Here is a 19565-nt window from a genome sequence, read left to right on the forward strand (position 1 = left end):
AGAACTGCACAGGTTGACAGCTATAGAAGGGACATTAGAAGCCTAGTTCTTTGAAGTTCTCAATATTTCACTCCTCTCATTTGTAATGAAACCACCCTATCAAATCAACCTCTGCCATACAGCACAAAGTCCAAGCTGGAAATCACAAAAGACAGGAACTGTCAGGTCCAAATCAAATGGGAACAGGTTTGGAGTGTTGCACTGGAGGAGGAATGAGTTGTTTCTCTTACTATTGAGTTCTAAACACAGCTAAACTTGAAATGTGCATCTTTTATCAGCATGCATCACCCTCATGACACAGTCCTGGCACCGATCAGGGGTTTAATAATGTATATTTTAATAAGCTGCACAGCTGCAAGACACAAGAAACTTACACAGGGACAATGCCTCAGACAAAAGTGGATGACCACTCCAGGCTTCCCACAGCTATTCAGGAGCAAATGTACCAAACAGTATGATTTCTCCTGTCCATGACAGGAGGTCCTGTTAATCCATTCCCCCTCTCTAGTGCCACCACTTTGGACATAAGAAGCCAGACAAGACTCTTCTTCCTAGGAACATTTGAGAACACACTGAAAATGTTAGTACATTGAAAATGACTTTATTACCAAGCCAATCCTGTCACAGTCTTGGGTGTATGTGTGTGTCCATGTGCCTGTATGTGTGTATGCAGATGTTTCTGCACATGTGTGATGTATGTGCATGTGGAAGCTAGAAGTCAACCTCAGGAGGCACTCTTCAAATGCCAATTGTTGTTATTGAGGCAGGGTCACGCTGACCTGAAACTTACCAAGTAGACTAAGCTGGCTGGCCAGCAAGTACCAAAAATCTGCCTGTCCCTGACTCAATATAATTAGGACAAGTATACTGCCATGCCCTGCCTTTTCTATATGGGTTCTGGAATCTGAACTCATGTCCTCATGGTTGCACACAAGCATCTGATGGACTGACTGCTCTGTCTCCCCAGCTTCTATTTTCAAGTTCACAGAATATTAGGGCACCCTGAAAACTCTTTGATATGTGGTACTGGAGATTCATGCCTCTCACAGTAGGCTCTTTATTTTACAGTGCTTATTTCTCAATGACCTACTCTATCCCATCTTTCTTTCCATTATCATCCACTGCTCTCTCTGGGAATCTTCATGCAGATATTCATGAAAAATTTTAAAGATGCCTTTTCTGTTTCTCCTAGTTGGCATCAGCTGTCAATTTGACACATCTCAGAAACATCCAAGGAAATCCTAACTGGGAATTACCTTCATCAGAAGGGCCTGTGATGTGTCTGTGAGGCATGGTTGCTAATTGAGGTAGCAGAGCCCAGCCCTGGGCAGTGCCATCCCTAGGCAGGTGAACCTGGGTTTGTATGAGAAGGCTACTGTAGCATGAGCCAGTGGGAGGAAGACAGTAAGCAATTTTCCTTCATGGTTTCTGCTTCAAGTTCTTGCCTTGACTTCCCTCAGTAATAGACTGTAACCTGTAAGATGAAGCAAACCTTTTCCTCCTCAAGTTGTTTTGGCTATGGTGTTTACCACAGCAATAGAAAAGCAAGACAGGACAGTATCTAATTAGTTGTTAAGTCTTCAGAGAGTAGACTGGAGTATAGCTCAGTAGTAGAGTGCCTGCCTAACATACATACACAAGGGTTGGGTTGAATACCCAATACTGCACAAAAGAAAGATCATCATTACAGCAATGCAGGGTGAGGTAAAATGATGATTTCAGGTCAGCCTAAGCTACATAGTGAGACCCTTTCTCAAAACAAACAAAAACTACAAAAAAAGAAAATGTTGTATACTTGTCCCTTCTACCATCTCATGGATTTCATTCCTCTGTAAACTTCTATACTGGGTTATTCTTTAGATTAGGAAAACTACAACCTATTAAATATGTTAAATTAAATCCATAATTGCCTCACCGCAAACATCAGAGCATACATTCAGTGACTAAGTAGTTTCTTCCTTTCCCACGATTAGTCCCTACCCTTTCAGTCCAGAAAGTGCTGGCAACAGACTGCTTAAAAGTGTCTCTCCCAACAGCCAATTACTTTCCTAAGTATCAAAATATAGAGTGAGAACCCAATTGACACAGCCTTTATGCGGGGCACAAAATAAAGACCACAGAATTTGAAACTCCTGATTAGATGCCTTTTACATTCTATTAATAAAAGAATCCAAGAGTAGGCACCATCAGCCTCATGAATATGCATATGAGGTCTGGAGGGAAGCCTGCTCAACAGATCCCAGGAGCCACCGCCCCTCCCCGGCCACAGAAATCTCTTCTCCGGAGTTATTTATAGCTCACCAGATAGAGACCCAAGCTTTTGTGAGCCATCTCCATAGCTTTGCTTGTTCATAAGCATATTTCCTACTAAGGAAGCATTATTTCATGGGTCCATCTCTCAGCATGGCATGAAGTCCTCAGTCCTGTTCCCACACTTACCAAGTACCTTTCAGAGGACACACTGACCAAGATGAGGTCATCTCCAACCCGCACCTTTTCTCCTTCTGATCTCTGCTTAGAGGCAGGATGTATGGTCCACCAGCAAGCCTCCCCTGTGAGCAACAGAAGTGAAACATGGAGAAGATTCAGTTAACCTAAGATCTATTTCCTCTGCAGGTGATACCACTCACAGGACTTTTTTGTGCAAATGAATCTCTTGGATCCTGAAAATCAAAAGAAGTCAGCCAAATTCACTTAAGGTAGGACATACTGAAATGCAAGCTTTCTCCTGATGGGAAATGGGTGTGACCATTTGGTTTCTTTTCTCCAATAAGAATTGCTGGAAAAGGACATTTTATTTATATGAGTTAACATAGGCCTAGATATGTCTGTTAGTAAGGGTGACGTCATTCCTTCAGCAATCTTGTTACATTTCTCTCTAAAAAATAAATCTACTTTTTATATGATTTTCATCCAAAGGAATTGAGGTTTTCTGTTGGGGTAGTTGCATTATAAATGTTCTTTTGTTGATTCAAAAATGACATAAAGGATTGCAATCTCAAAAAAATCTCATTACCGTGTCTCCTCTGCTCTGCTTTACTTCCTTGTAAAATGCATTAGTTCCTATTCATCTACCAGACTCTTAGTATAGAAAGATGCTCTAGAAGAGCTGGTTGTACATTAAAACAAATACATCTTAAGTAAGTCAAGCAGCAGCACAAAGCACACACGCATCCGCCTTCTTAGTCCCATCCCCAACACAAGAGCACCGACAGCCCAGCCACAGTTTCTATGAAGTCCTGAGCTCAAGTTCTCTCTGACAACTCCAACTGTGTTCTGGTGGTACCTGCCATCTACAAGTGTCATTCTCCTCTTTTACCAAGCTTTATTATTTTTCTCTTCTTTACTTCAGTTTTATTTACTTGCATCTGTATACCATAAACCATAGCATGCGTGTGACTATCAGGGGACAGCTTGCAAGCTCTCTCCTTGTGCTATGTGGATTCAGGGACCAAATCCAGACTGTTAGGTTTGTTAAACCATCTCACCTGTGCTTTATTATTTTTCTATAATATTTCTCTTTGTGAACTAACTCCCCAATGCTAGAACACGTGTGTCTTTTGTTCATTGGGGCTTTCCCAGATCCTGCCACCACACTGTATCACTCAAGAATTAATTTGGGGTATATACCCAAAGGATGCACACGCATACCACAAGGACATCTGTTCAACTATGTCCATAGCAGCATTATTTGTAATAGCCAGAACCTGGAAGCAACCTAGATGCCCCGCAATCAAAAATTAATAAAGAAAGTATGGTACATATATACAATGGAGTACTACTCAGTGGGAAAAAATAACATCTTGAAAATCACAGGCATGTTGAGTTGGTAGAAGGACAGATCAAGGAAAAAGACAGAGGGAGCCACTATGGGCTTAAGGAGGAAACCTGGCACTAGGGAAATTCCCAGGAATCCACAAGGATGACCCAAACTAAAAGTCTATGCAATTGTGAAGAGAGTGCCTTGAATGTCCTTCCCCCATAATGAGATTGATGGCTACCTTAAATGCCATCATAGAGCCTACATCCAATAGCTGATGGAAGCAAAAGCAGAGATTCACATATAAGCACTGAGTTGAACTCCTGGAATCCAGTTGTAGAGAAGGAGTGATGAGCAAAGGGTCAAGACCATGTTGGAGAAACCCACAGAAACAACTGACCTGAGCAAGTGGGAGCTCATGGACCCCAGACTAATGCCTGAGAGACCAGTGTGGGACTGATTCAGACTCCCTAACTTTTCCTCTCTCATCCCACAAGAAGAAAGAATATGATGTCAAATTTTTATATCTAACCAATCACCTAGGAATAATCAACCAGGAGGGAAAAAAATACATTCTCTCACTCTACCAAAAAATGCCAAAGAAAAAATCACTTTCCTGACTTTATTATAAAAACAGCCTCCTCATGTGTCCTGACCATGGCTATCTAGCCTTGCTCTGAACAGGGTTCCATTACAGTCCAGGGTACTCACCTGTGGTATCCTCTTGAAGGCCAACATCAAAGGCCAGTTTGTCAGTGGAAGACCGGGAGGTGGAGAGACAGCACAGATACTGAAAATACAAGATCAGTCATGACCACAAAATGTGAACAGTCCTACTGAGGCTACTGTGATTAATGCAGCAATAGACATGGATGGGCAAGTACATCTATGGCCTTTTGGCTTAGAATCTTATGGGCATATGCCCTCACACACATGGTAGAGTTGAGTCATATGATCATTTTATTTTTAGAGTTTTGGAGGAGGCTCCACACTGCTTTCCACAGCGGCTGCTTAAGTTTTCATTACTACAATTGGTACATAAGTGTTTCTGTCTCCTCATATCCTCAGTAGCATTTGCTGTCATTCTGACTAGGGTGACGGGTGATGGGTGAGCATGTGAACGTAGAAGAGGAACTATAAGAAGGATGGAGGAAGTATAAGTGGAGAAGAGAGGGTAAACAAGAGAGTAATAGGATGTATGTGACACAAAAGCTGAAAAGGGGCACTATTTGGATGAAAGACCAGTAATGGCAGAGGAGGGACAGCAGAGAGGGACATGAAAGAGAAAAAAGCATAATGTACATGTGTATATGTGTGTAAGCATATCATAATGAAGCCTACTACTTCATATGCTAACTAAAATGAAATTATTATAAAATGTGTAAGTCATCTCGGAGTCCAACTTTAACATGTAAGATGCTATTACTGGTCTATCTCTGGGTAGTGTTTTTCTAAATATATTGATTCTGTATGAAGTGGAGACCTTCTGATATCCAAGGCAAAGCAGCTCTTGCACAGCAGGGCTTCAAAGGAACAGGACAGAGGAAGGCAGACCTTTGAGCCTTACAAAAGCCTAAGGAAATAAGCTCTGTCAGTACAAGTAGGCAAGTGACCCGGAGACATGTTTGTGTATCTCTCCCTTCATGTGATATTCATGGTCCTCTGCAAATGTACAACATGATCTGACATTAGAAGGCTGTCCCCAAAAGAAACCTGAAAACTATTCACTTTTATCTTCATAAAAAACAAAACACACCCAGAATATACTTGGGCATGCAGTTCTTCATCTTGCTAAAATGATGGCAACATGAATATACATATACACATTTCTCTCAGGGAGCTCTGACTATCTTACTGCGTTATCTCATTCCCTCCATCTTTGGATTATCTTAAGTGTATCTATTCTTAGATATAAAGTTTAGATCACTTTTCATGCCAACTTTCCCTCCCCCAACTTCAAACACCTTGTTAAGTGACAGAAGAATGAGGACACTAAGATGAATGTGGCATGAGCTTAAAATACCAGACCATCTGCGTGAAATAAGTACCCTGCCAGCAAGATGGGGATCCATCAAAGAAAATCCAGAAACAATGGTGAGAATTAAGCAAGGCTGGGATGCCTTGAAGACCTGGGTGGTTAATGCTAACACTACAGCAACCCTGTATGCATGTATGAATCTAACCTTATCTTATGAATGAGAAAACTAAACAGGGTGCAAGGGTATTAAAGAATGCATCTATTCAAACTCATTACTATCATTATCAAAATGATACCCCCAACATTCTAGACAGTCTATCTGAGCCTGAACCAGCATGGCCACATGAGAGATGAAATAAAGATATCTACTCACCATACCACTGTAGGAATGGCGTAACAATATGGCATGTCCATAGAGGAGTGTCCGATGGCCTCCTCCTTGAGCACTCTATGGAAAGACAGAAGAAAAGTCGAGAAGAGGAGAATCATGAATGAGCAAAGAACTAAGTCAATACATTGTTATTCTGTCTTCACATGAAAGTTCAGTAAGAGAGGATGAAACAAATGTACTGGGAAAGAAAGCCCCCAAATGAAGCTGCAAGGAAACACCTGCCATGGAACAATAATCCCATCATCTCACCCAGCTCTGGAAAGATAAACTGGGCTTTGATGAGTAATTATTACAACTTTAACCATTTAGTCTACTAAGTTACTGCCTGTGCTTCAATTATACACAGCCTCCACTGGACAGGGTACCCAGGGTACCTTTGTGTCTAGAAACCCGCTAAGTACTCCCCACAAAGTAAGCACCAGGTAAGCATTAGTTTTGACAAACAAGTCTTTGCAAAACCCAAAATTGATCACATCATCTCTGGGGTTTAAAGGTTCTCATTCTTCCCAGTTGCTCATAGACATAAGTCAAATCACTTTCATGATTTGAAAACTCACTAAACACAGGTTCTTAGGCCTCTGATGAGATTCTGATTAGAGAGGTCTGAGGCAGATTTCCCATGGAGCTACTGCCCCAAGGATCATGGCTGGAGATAGACAAACACAGAGGACCTTCAATTTCAATCCTCTCTGGTGCCAGTCTGCTATTCTAAACATATTTGCTAATTGCCAGGTAGTAGTGACACACACTTTTAATCCCAGCACTCAGAAGCAGAGGCAGGTGGATCTCTGTAAGTTCAAGTTCAGCCTGGTCAACAAAGCAAGTTCCAGGACAGCTAGGGCTACTCAGAAAAACCCTGTTTCAAAAAACAAAATAAACATATCTACTCCCTGATCCCCAAAAAATGTTATGTTGTTATGTCTTGAAATCCAAAATTCACTCTGCTGTCTTTGCTGACTTAGAAATAATGTTTCCAAGCTCAGTTGGTCAGCCACCTCATCCATGAAGTTCATCCAGGTTTCTCAGTGTCAGTCTCTCCCCTTGACCCTCTGTAGCTCTCAGGTCTACCTATATACTGGCCTCATCACTTTGCAGGCAACATTTGCCTCTCCTTGACCAGACTGAGAACTCCATGACAATGACTGGTTCACCTGTAGCTCTGAGAAAAGGTAAGAGGACAGTAAGAAGTCAAGAAACACTTGTTAAGTGAAAACCTGGATTGGGTGGGGTCACTTCAGGCTATGGAAATGGGTATGTATGTGCACAAAAGCATATGTCTACCTATGATATTTGTGTACAAAGGCATATACCTACATGTGGTATATGTGCACAAAGACATACACCTACATGTGGTGTATGTGTACAAGAGCATACACCTACATGTGGTATATGTGTACAAAGGCATACACCAACCTGTGGTGTATATGTACAAAGGCATACACCATACAGGACCCATATCTCAGTTAAGGTGTTTATGAAAGAAGGGGTAGGGTAATGAAATTCTGTATTTGTGGTGAGCATCCTCTATTAAAGGCATTTGTAATTTAAGAGAGCCCATGATTTAATGAAAAGCAAAAATTGACTTTTAAAAATATCTGTGAAAGTGGTTATCTCAGTTCTGTGGGGGTGGGAGCCTATTCTCATTCTCATAGACATGACTGACAGACTTAATATTACAGAATACTGTAAAAATAAATCCATAAGAGATAAGTGGATAAAAATGTCCCAACTTTCAAATGAAACCTAAATAATACTACTGAATGTCATCAAAAAAGAAAAAAAATCACCATGTGAAGTTCACAAGTCATTGCAAGACAAATTTAACATCACTGGACTTTTGTGGACCTTTAGATTTATAGGATCATGGAAAAAATGTCCACCTGAGGAAATCATACTATAAACTAAAGTGTCATTGTCCACACTTGGATGTGAACTCAATGTACATTCTACACTTATATTTCTTTAGAGAAACAGTCACAGGGGCTATCTCTTATACTTTGTGGGAGAGGGAAATATCTGGATTTCTACAGCTGCACTTGAGGTATTACTGTCATAAACTTAAATTTATAGCCACAAAAAACCATAGAAATATGAAATATGAATGGTAATGATGAAGACCAATTACAAATGGTTTGCTGGTGCATGAATATTGCAGGTTCTAGATTCAATTTACAGTGCTGTTTTAAGGCTTTATGTTTTTAAAATATGATTTCAACATACAGTGATTATTAATCTGTCTTTTATATTATTGATGATTAAAGCCATGAAATTCACTAACTATAAAACATCTAAACATCTGAAGTATGGCTGTGAAATGTCATGTTACTTTAGAATGTATGATACTGTGCTGGAAAGATGGCTCAATGGTTAAAAAGTTGTGTGATACTAAACCAGGGTGTTCAGATGACCCTTTCTCTGTACACAAACTCTCTGCTAGTTAAATTCAAGTTTGTATTATGTGAGGTTCTTGTAAAAAATGAAATCAGAGTTGCAAAGTAGCTCAGTGGCAGAGAGATAAAGGTTATCACATGTAAGTCCTGGGTATGATTCTGAGGGAAGGCAAGAAAAGGAGAGGTAAAAGGGGGAAGGGGACACGGGAATAGAGAGAGACAAGGGAAGTGAAGAGTGGAGAAGAGGGATGAGAGGGGAAGGAAGAAGAAAGGAAAAGGGGAGAAAGAAAGGGGTAAAGAAAACAAAGGGAGAGGAACTGGAAAGGAAGGAAATGTGATTCAATAAGTGTCTATACCCCTTGGAGGCTGTCGTGTGTCATGTAACTCTAGAAGTCCTATGATACAGAGCCATGGTCCCAGAAACAGACATGCACAGCAAAGAGAATCTGTAATAAGATTTATTTCACAGTATCCAGATATTTAAATGAAGAAACATTTAAATATATGTACAAATATTAACATATGGAATAAAAAGTTAGTTGTTTCATAGGGGAAAAAACTTCTGAGAGAATGCCTCTGTGACCAACCTTCTCTGTTGTCTAAGAATAATTTAAGGCAAAAATGAGCAGCACCCAGCACAACTGGGCATCAGGGCCTGGTGGGGTCTGCATTTCTAGCCACCTATGAGTTCCAGCTACAAGGAATTCTTTACCAGTTCTGCAATCCTTAAGTCCTAAACCCTTATCAAGAATGACTCTAATGACAAGACACCTGGGCTGGCCAACCCAGTCAAACATTGGAACAAATAACAGCCTGATGGTAAGTGGCCAGCCTCTCACCTGCACTGGTGTAGAAACCACAAGTACTCTGGACAAACTACCAGACTTTAAACAGTACCAACACATGACCCTTGGCACCAGCAATCACAAACAGGTTCCCACAACAAGCACACATCCATCTGGCTATAAATTAGGATTACAAGATAAAAACTGATCATTCTCTTTCTACCAAGTAGGTCAAACTGCCCTGATCTCATGCATGTTGTCTGCTTCATGAGACACTGACCTTTCCTGAATATCCAATGTGATTAACTCTGCCCCACGCTTAACAGAAATCATGGAGGTTTAACACCCAGAATCAACTGGTCGACCTCATCTATATACCTGCACAGTTTTACAAACCAGCTCCTGCAAAGAAGCTGGAGGTGACTTATTTGGTAAATGAGTGTATGCATCTGTGGATATAGCACTGTTTAGAGGTTGGGGTAAGCAGGCAATGATTCAAAGAATACAGTAAATGCATATTCAGCAAGAAAAACAGAATTTTCCAACCCAAGTTCACCGCTATTAATATCTTCAAGAAAATGGCTTCTATTCATATTTTTATGCTTATAATTTCTATGCCACCCAAACATTTGTCATGCTAGATGTACAAAGCACGTAGCATCCTCTCCTTATCATACACACTAGTGTTTTCAACTGAAAAGTATGAGCTGAGTTGTATGATATTTTGAAAGATGATTCACATCTTTGATGGGAGGTGGCTTCAAAGAAATAAATAATAGGCTCTGTCATCTGATTAGCAGTGTCATGTTCTTTACGATTAGTCAACATGGGAAAGGCAACAATACCCACCGTGGGCTTTGATATGGTAATGAAAGCCTTAACTAACCCAGTCAGTGGATGGGCAAGAGAACGGTTTCATTTCTTTCCTTTTCATCCATATCCAAAGTTTTTATTCATATTTTTAGAAATTTCTATCTTTTAAAATGATGTTCTTTCAGGTTACAAATTGTATTAAGCTTTTATTAACTGAATACAAATAAGTATCTATTGTTTCTGAGGTTTTAGCATAAAATATAAAGCTTCTTGAATAATTATAAGATAATATTGCTGAAACTACATAAAATTCAGCTTCATTTTTCCTCTTTTTGTCTTCAAATTCTTCCTTCAATGACATTACCATGTGCTTTAATCTCTTCATATGTCTCCTTTGAAGGACTTCCAACTTTCTAATTTAGTTGAGAAATAAAATAGGAATGAATTTTCTCTTCTAGAACAAAGATGTAGTTCTTGGTGCCTGTGGTTCCTTGAATGAGAAATGTCCCACTAGGCTAAGATATTTAAACACTTGGCTCCAGCTGGTGGCACTGTTTAAAGAGGTTTCAGTTATGCAGCCCTGATAGAGGGAGTATGTCACTTGAGGAAATCTTGGAGAGTATATAGCCTCACCCTACTTGCAGTTAATCCTCTGCTTCATGTTTGTGGTTGAATGTGATTTCCCAAGTCCCTGTCCCAGTCACCATGCCTGTAGCTTGTTTGCTATGCCTTCCTGCCATGATGGACCCTAACCCTCTTGAACCATGAGCTAAAATAAATTCATTCTTTTATGAGTTGCCTTGGTCATAGTGTTTGATCACAACAACAGAAAAGTAACTAATATGGCATTTCTAATTTCCCAATGTAAGTTCCTATTAAATCCATACAAGTGTCTTCCAAAAGCAAAACAGCCAACATCTCTACAAAGGGAACATGCTAATCAAGTAACAATTAAAAATGCTTTAATGGGCCGGGCGGTGGTGGCGCACGCCTTTAATCCCAGCACTCGGGAGGCAGAGGCAGGCGGATCTTTGTGCGTTCGAGGCCAGGCTGGACCGATAGCCTCCGAAACAATACAGAGAAACCCTGTCTCGTAAAAAACAAAAAAAAATGCTTTAATGGAAGAAATACCTAAATAAAACTAATTAAATCTAATTTGGTTCAATATCAAATATCAAAATGTATTTAAATTATGAAATTAAAACAGGTGATTTACATTTAAACATCAAATCTCAAATATTTGATTTAATTTAAAAATTTTTAAGAAAGATATTGTGCAAACACAAAGCAAATTCATATAGCCATCCTAAAACTTATGAAATATTAAATATAGCCATCCTAAAATTTATAGGATATTGCCTATGACCATACATAAACAATACTACAGCACATGCATTTAATCCCAGTACTTGGGAAGCAGAGGCAGGTGAATTTCTCAGTTTGAGACCAGCCTGGTCTACAAAGTGAGTTCCAGGACAGCAAGGCTACACAGAAAAGCCCTATATCAAAAAGGAAAAAAGAAAGGAAGGGAGGAAGAAAGGAGGGAGAGAGGGAAGGAAAGAAAGAAAGATAGAAAGAAAGACTACATATACTAAATATAGCCATACTAAACACATGAATTATCACATATACCCACACTAACACAGGAGCTATTACACATATAGCAGAAGATCAAGGTCTTTCTTACCTTCATCATGAATTTCTGTGGAGACATAAAGAGAAGAGAGAAAATATTAAATATACAACATTTCAAGGACTTATACTCTCTTATTTATCAAGACCCCGCTGTTCTAAGTGGAGCTATATCAATGATAAACAGAAAATTCACACTGCTGTTGCAACAAAACTTATGTTCAACTACATGCTAGAAAAAATGCTATAGCAAGCACAGTCTTTCTAAAGGAGTCTTTATGTTAGTTCAGCTGTTCTCTGTGAAAACATGCCACGATACTTTTAAAAAAAATGCCTGGCTCAATTCACAACATCCAAGAACTGAAGAGATAAAGTCTTTCATTTATTCTCTGAAAATGCTTTTTAAAAAATTTCATTCCATCTCTTTTGGTATAAACGCAGTGGCACAAGACAACCCAACTAAGTTTAGTAAATAAAGCTGGTAGGTAAGAAGAAATAGATTAGAAGAATCTGAACCATGGAGTCAAACATCCTTCATGCAGGAAATGGGGAGCGGCCCTTAGATGCTGGCTGTGGTGAGAGATGCACTTCAAAGATAGGAACACAAACTAGTTCTCCTTTTCTCTAAACACCACGCCACATCTCTCATTCAGCTTCTCTGGCTTCTGTAAAACATATGCATCTTTCCTTGATTTTACTGGATGGCCTCTAGTTTCCTAGATTTGTTTCCAGGAGGGTACACAGGTAAACATTCAAGAAGGGGAAAAATGTTTGATTTCCCAACTTAGGGCTGAAGCAAATGGTTATGAACTGCTCTAAAACATATTAATAAAAATATAGACATATCTCCACTAAGTTTAAGGAAATCAATATAGATGTTTATGAATAGTACATATGCTTCCCTGAAACACATATAAACAGAAACATGTGTATAAATAAATAGAAATACCATCATGAGTGATGATTTTCATTTTCAATATTATAATGTCAAGGGGGAAACTGTATGGAATTTTCATTCTTGCCTTAGCACTATTTTACCATTGAGATTATCAATGCTCCAAGCTGTCATTGCAAAAACTTACTGCAGGCAGGTAACACAGAGAACCAAAACAGGCCAAAGTGGTAAGGACAAGTGATGACAGTAGGCTCAGCTCTAAATGAGCAGTTATACACCCCCCTTCAGAGCTCAGGAAGCACGGTGGCACAGGTGATGGAGATAGTATAAGAGCTAGAAGACAGGGAGCTGTGAAACAAAATAATGTATTCAGGACATGGCATGGCCATCATACTCAAACCCTGCAGCTTTGGAAATCTGCACAACACCTGCACAGGACTGGGTCCACCAACAATTCATTATAGAGAGGGTAAGGTTATATGGAGCCACAAAATTCCCTGAGGGAATATCGACAGTTAATGGTTGTTGGGGAAGGTATCATTTTATTTAGTGGTGTCACCACTGGTAAGTTGCCCTTGATCCATTATATAACCTCCCACTGACTCCTAGCAGTGAGAGTGAGGGATATCTCTGACTCTGTTGCCTGATTTTGGGACCCATTCCTCCTGCCAGATTGCCTCATCCAAACTTGCTTTGGAGGGGGTGCCTGGCCTCGGTGCAGTTTGATATATCATAGCTGGCTAATATCCTGGGGTGCTCACCTGTATCTGAAGAGAAATGGTAGAGAAGAGGTGGATGGAGGAGAGGGAGGGGAAGCTTTGATTATGATGTATAAACAAGAAAATTTGAAATTCAAAAAATAAAAATAAAAAACCTCCCACCATGCTCAGTCAAGGAATTCCAACTAAACTCTGTGGACCACACAGAGAAGGAATATATGATAGTGGGTGGGGAACTTCTTAGGGGAAGGGTTTCAGTGGGAAAGAAAGGTAGTGGAATGGGGGTGAAGTGGGCTTAAATGCATTGTATAAATGTATGAAACTCTCAAGCAATAAAAAATTGAAGGAATTTTTTCTTCACTCAGAAAATGCAGGTAGTTACAAAAAATAACTGATGGTTATTAACAATAGAAAACTTACTTTCCATACCAAAATGAAAACTATATGCCCTTATATCTGACAATACTGGATGTTCTAATGGTTAACCTTACTGTTAATGTATTATTGTAATGAGAGTTTCTTTGTCCTGGCAGGGTCCTGTCACCCTTGAGAGTCCCAAATAAACACACAAGACATATTAATTATAAAACTATTGGCTGGTGGCTTGGGCTTCTTGGCTAACTCTGTCTTAATTATTAACCCATAACTACTAATCTATGTATTTCCACATGGTCTTGGCTTACTAGAGAATGCTGGACCTGCAACTCCTTTGCCTGCTACATGGCAACTGCAATCTGGCTATGTTTCCCAGAATTTCCCTCATCTCCTAGTCCTACCTGTCTCCCTGCCTCTATTGGCCACAATGTTTTATTCATCAACCAATAAGAGAAACATATCCACAAAAGGACTTCCCCTAGAGGAGAAGCCACAGTAGAAGGATTACTGAGGTCAGACTGGCCTGTGTGTATGTCTGATGGAATTGTCTTGATTGTTAATTGATGCAGAGGGTGACCAGCCTACTATGGTGAGCATCATTCCCTAGATAGGTGGTCCTGGGCTATGTAAGAAAGCTAGTTAAGCATGAGACAGTGAGCCAACAAACAGAATTCCTCCATGATTCTACCCTGACTTCCTTCAGTGATTGACTATGACCTGAAAGTGTTAAGATGAACCTTTCCTCCCCAAGTTGCTTCTGCACATTTTACCACAGCGACTGAGATCAAAATAGAACAATGGAAATGTGATACAAGGACTAAGTGGGGGAAATTATTTTGATATCATATTTATAAGAATCAAACAAAACTATCCAATACTTTTCAGTAGAACATGGTTCTGATGGATGCTCTCTGTGGATTTTAATTGAACCAAGGTTGGGAATTTTTCTTTAAATAATAACCTCAGCTTGATTTGGCCAGTTACCTAAGTTAACTACTTTACAGTGGCAGCAGGAATGTTTACTGAGTGTTCAGCAGAGTGGCTCAGGGTGGATCTTCAGAATATACAGGTTGTGTATGACATCAGGGGGAGTAAGACACAGAGCAGGAGACATGACTGCAATGGAACAGAATGAACAGAATAGCTAAGTGAAGCTGAAAGCACCCATCTGGGGAATGAAGAAAACAGCACGTGGGAATGCCATGCGGCTTTCCAGAGACAGCCAAGAGCACAGAGACTGACTGCAGCTCATAGCGAGATTAACCTTCCTTTTTTTCAAATCTCTTGGATAATTTTATCTAAATTGAAACTATTAACAAAGTGATGACAACAGAAGATTTTTCAAAAGAGATCACTCATGGGAAAGGAAAAAAGCAACTGCACTAAATCAAGATGAATGGATATATTAGTTTGATCTCCATTTAAATGCTACTTAGGAGTGATTTTAAAAAAGACAACAACATGGAGGAGAGAAGGGGAGTGGGGGAAAATGTATAGCTCAAAAAATAAAAAGACAACAGCAAAATCAACTAAGAAAATCCTTTCTAAACTGTGAATGACACAGGGGAAAAGGCAACCACAGCAGAAAGACACTGAAAGACACATTCTCTTTCCATGCTGAGAATATCATGTTTATGCTTAAAATAAACATAATGAAAGATTAAACTAAACCAAATTCACTTGTGAAAATTTCTCTGGGCACAAGCTAAAATTTTACTAGAGAAAGTAGAGTGAGGGGCCACGGGCATGTTGCACAGGTCCTGACCCACTTCCCATTCTGTGGAAGGACTTTGGGCTAAAAAAGTCATTGAGTGTTCAAAGCTTGGTGAGCCTTTCTAGGGAAGTAAGCCAGTTAACAGCACTCCTTTATGGTCTTTGCATCAGCTCCTGCCTCCAGGTTCCTGTCCTGTTGAGTTCCTGCCCTCACTGCTTTTGATGTGAAACTGTGAGTGGAATAAACCTTTTCCTCCCAAAGTTGATTTTGATCATGGTGTTTCATCATAGCAATAGCGACCTTAACTAAGACAGATGGTGACCAATTTGCACAGAAACACAAAGTTTTAGTTCTCTAGTGTAAAACTGCATGTGGCAGTTACATGCTATCTAGGATGAGTTCAGCTGCTAGAGATTTCACAGATGATGTAAGAGCAAGAACTAAGGATGGCTGCCCACACCTTCACTAACATGAGCTTCCTTGCTTTCTAGAATCCCCCCACAACACTTACATTAGCTGACCTGCACACCAGCTTATCTCAAACAATGAGGCTTTTTTCCCCTTCTGTCTCCATTCCCCTCTTCTGGGGCAGTTCTGAGATTTACAGCTTGCCTACCCTAGGTCTTTTCTTTTATAACTTCCTATTTCTGCAAAGCTCCCACCTTACTATGTGGCTGCCTGTTACTCTGTGGATGACCTCCATGTTGGTGCATTTTTTCCACTTGCCTCCTCAGGTAGCTTTGGATTCACAGTGTGTCTGCCCTTAAGGCCTCTTACAAACTCGGATAAATTGTCCCTGAACTTCTGCTTGATTTCCTTCTTAATAGTTTTTATTAGTGAGACTAAGAATCCCCTAGAGAGGATCCTGATTCACTTGGTATCATTGGTGACCCCACTTGAACTCCCCAAAATTTCCAGTCACACTGCTTTCCAGCCCCCTAATTCCTTCATTAGCAGAGAAAGAGAACCCATTTCTACATCCTTAAACGGAAGTCACAACACAAAATTAAGCTTGATTCCTGGGACTTATGTGGTAAAAGGAGAGAACCAGTTCCTAACAATTTACTTCCACTCATGCACTGTGGTGTGTGCACCCCACAACACACACACACACACACACACACACACACACAATGAATGAATAAATTATTTTTAAATTACTACCTCTGTCTAAGAATCTCTCTTACAATCTTTAAGTGCCCCCAAAACAGTATCTTTGGTTTCTTGGAAGATGTCCCCCCAAAACAGTGTTTAGAAAGAGAATTTGAAACCAAGGAACATGCACTTGGGAGGCTTACCATTCAAAGGACCCAAATGCAGGACTCTGAGAGACCAGGTTCTGGAGCAGGTCAAGTATGGGTTCCCCATTAAGAAACTAAAACACCCTGCTCCACACAGAAGATGCTAATTCAAAGTCAGTCCTTTGTGATATCCTGTCTTCTCTATGTGTTCAGATCCAAGGATTTCCCACAATGTTCCATCTGCCACCTCACCTCTCTCCCTTATGAGTGAAACAGCTTCACTATGTTGAGAAAAATAAGTTCCTTCATCATCAAAGGTTTGGATGCATTGGTGGCTGTAATTAAGGATGGTCACAGTATGTTTTAGAGGATAAACATAGTCTAACATGAAAATCCCAAACTCAAAGCTTACCCTTTATATACTACAGAATAAGATGTAGATGTATTATTTGGGATAAATGTCAACTACTACTCTTATGATGAACATATTTTATATGCATGATTAACTTTCCAAGTCTTCCCTACTGAAAATATCTAATACTGCATGATGAGAAGGGGCATGATGAGTGTAGGTTTAGAGAGTATCAGAACAGGGCTCAGCCTTCAACCCATAAAGGGCAGTTATATACAGGACACCCCTGACAGTCACACTCCTGTGTCACTCATGTTGCCATTACTCTGTGTCACTTATTGACAACTGGTTGAGCACCCATGTTGACATGCTTAAAAGGAATACAGCATATTTTGGAGCAGATGTGTGTCAACTGTTGCCTTTTCCAATCTATCAATAACTCAGTACAGACATTATTTAAATGACAGATTTGACAGATATATGTTTTCATAATTATCTAGTTCTGCTTCGGAAGGAAAATAAATGGTACTGATACGCTACAGTGAGACCTGGCATTCTATCTCAGTGATGTGTGTACATTACAGAACTTAGGAATCCCTGAAACATGAAGCCAGTAGCTACCTGGCGGTTTCTTCCTTTTCCAGCTTGTCTCAAAAGAGAACTTTTTCTTGATACAAAACACTATAGTGACCCTTAGAGCAGACACATGGGTCAAAATGACTGAAGACATACTAAGACTGCCACTAACAAACCAATAGCCATCTACCTCAAGAGATAGAATGCTTTATACATGAGGATGAATGAACTCTGATCATGCTTTTTCACAAACCCTGATATGATAACTGGGTGTGCAATGCATTATTTTGTGAAGCTAGGAAACATTTTAAATTATTTTATATCTTAATAGCTATAGCAACATTATGAATTTTTTAAAAATTAAGTGGAAGAAGTCACTTGATCTACAAATAATATATCATGTGTGACAATTTCAGTATGTTTCTTTCTCCTCTTATCTCCTCCCACAAACTGAAATCCCAGGCCTTCATGTTGGAAACTAACACTAAGGTTAAGAAAAGGTCAGGGAGGGCAGGATGCGGTAGGTGAAAATAATAGTTAAATATTCTTTACACCAAGACTTAGAAATAGCATTTTCTTTTAAGTGTGAAGAGTTACGTTTTACAATATGATGTATTTATGTTTAAATAAGTACAAAGACACTCCAAAGAGACATTAGTGAAAGAAAAAATAGGTTGAGGAAGAGAGGGAGAAAATGATGAAGGAAGGAAGGATAATAAGAGAATTGAGGAGTGATGGAAGCAGGAGAAGAGGAAAAAGATGGGGAAGAAGAAATGGACAGAGGAAAGAGATGAAGAAAAGAGGCAAGGATAAGAGGAAGAGGGGGATAAAAGAGAGGAGAAGGAAGGAGGAGGGAAGGAAAGAGAGAAGAGGGAGGAGAAAGATATAGAAGGGAGAGAGAAAAAGGAATAGAGAATAAGGAAAGAGAAAGAAAAGAAAATGGAAGGAAAAATGAAGACAGGTCCAGAGGGAAGGAGGGAAACAAGGGAAAAGAAGAGGGGAAAGGGAATGAGAAAGAGAGAAAATAGAGAGATAAGGAAGGAGAAATGAAGGAAAAAGAGGAGGAAGAGAAATAGAGGGGAAAGGAAAGGAAGGGGAAGGAGGAGGGAGGGAAAGACAGGAAGGAGGAAGGAGATCAGCAGTAAGGCTTACTGAGGCTCATTCTCAGATCAGCTGAGCTGCCTGGAAGAGACTCTCTTTTGCCTGCAGATCTGCATATAAGCCATGCGGTGTCCTCTGGTATGGTGGTTTTAATAAGAATGGACCTCATAGGCCCATAGGGAGTGGCACTATTAGGAACTGTGGCCTTGTTGGAGTAAGTGTGACTTTGATGGAGGAAGTGTCACTGGGGCAGGCTTTGAGGTCTCAGAAGCTCAAGCCAGGCCTATTGGCTCACAGTTCACTTCCTGCTGCCTGTGGATCCAGAAGCAGAACTCTCAGCTACCTTTCCAGCCCCATGTCTTCCTGCATGCTGCCATGATTCCCACCATGATGATAATGGACTAAAGCTCTGAAACTGTAAGCTATCTCCAATTAAATGCTTTCTCTTAAGAGTTACCATGGTCATGGTGTCTCTTCATAGCAATCGAAACCCTAACTAAGACATCTGGGTTTCTAGCTTTTGTGAGCTTGTCACCCATGCAGGGGTGGGTTTTTGATGAATGTCTGTCTTTGAGTCATGTCTGCGCCTCTAAGTAATCCAGGGCAGCTCACTAGCTCATCAAGTTGGCCTTTGATAGTGTCCTCCCTTTAGTCTATCATCAGTTCTCTACCTGGAGTGAACATACATTTGTTCACTTCTCCCCAAGAATAGTGTCACACAACACCACAAGTTATTTCCAACTGCCCTTCCAGTATGTCTGCCAACGAGTGCGATTTGAATTACACAGAAAGAGGTCAAAGAAAGTGTTCATCAGTCTGAACTACACTGACTCCACAGAGGCA

The 19565-nt window shown here is 40.1% G+C and overlaps 1 protein-coding gene across 11 annotated transcripts in view; it reads right to left on the reverse strand.

Annotated features, from left to right (window-relative positions):
* Ryr2 (ryanodine receptor 2) overlaps nt 1-19565 on the reverse strand; it is a 575348-nt gene that overhangs the window by 319438 nt on the left and 236345 nt on the right. For all 11 annotated transcript variants that reach the window (XM_040755590.1, XM_040755588.1, XM_040755595.1 and 8 more), the window contains 4 exons: nt 11805-11819; nt 6112-6186; nt 4472-4550; nt 2440-2552 (listed from right to left, as the gene is read on the reverse strand). In XM_040755590.1, the coding sequence (XP_040611524.1) occupies nt 2440-2552; nt 4472-4550; nt 6112-6186; nt 11805-11819 (282 nt within the window). The remainder of the gene's footprint in view (nt 1-2439; nt 2553-4471; nt 4551-6111; nt 6187-11804; nt 11820-19565) is intronic.

This window comes from Mesocricetus auratus, unplaced genomic scaffold, assembly GCF_017639785.1.
Source record: "Mesocricetus auratus isolate SY011 unplaced genomic scaffold, BCM_Maur_2.0 Super-Scaffold_100013, whole genome shotgun sequence".
NCBI lineage: Eukaryota > Metazoa > Chordata > Mammalia > Rodentia > Cricetidae > Mesocricetus > Mesocricetus auratus.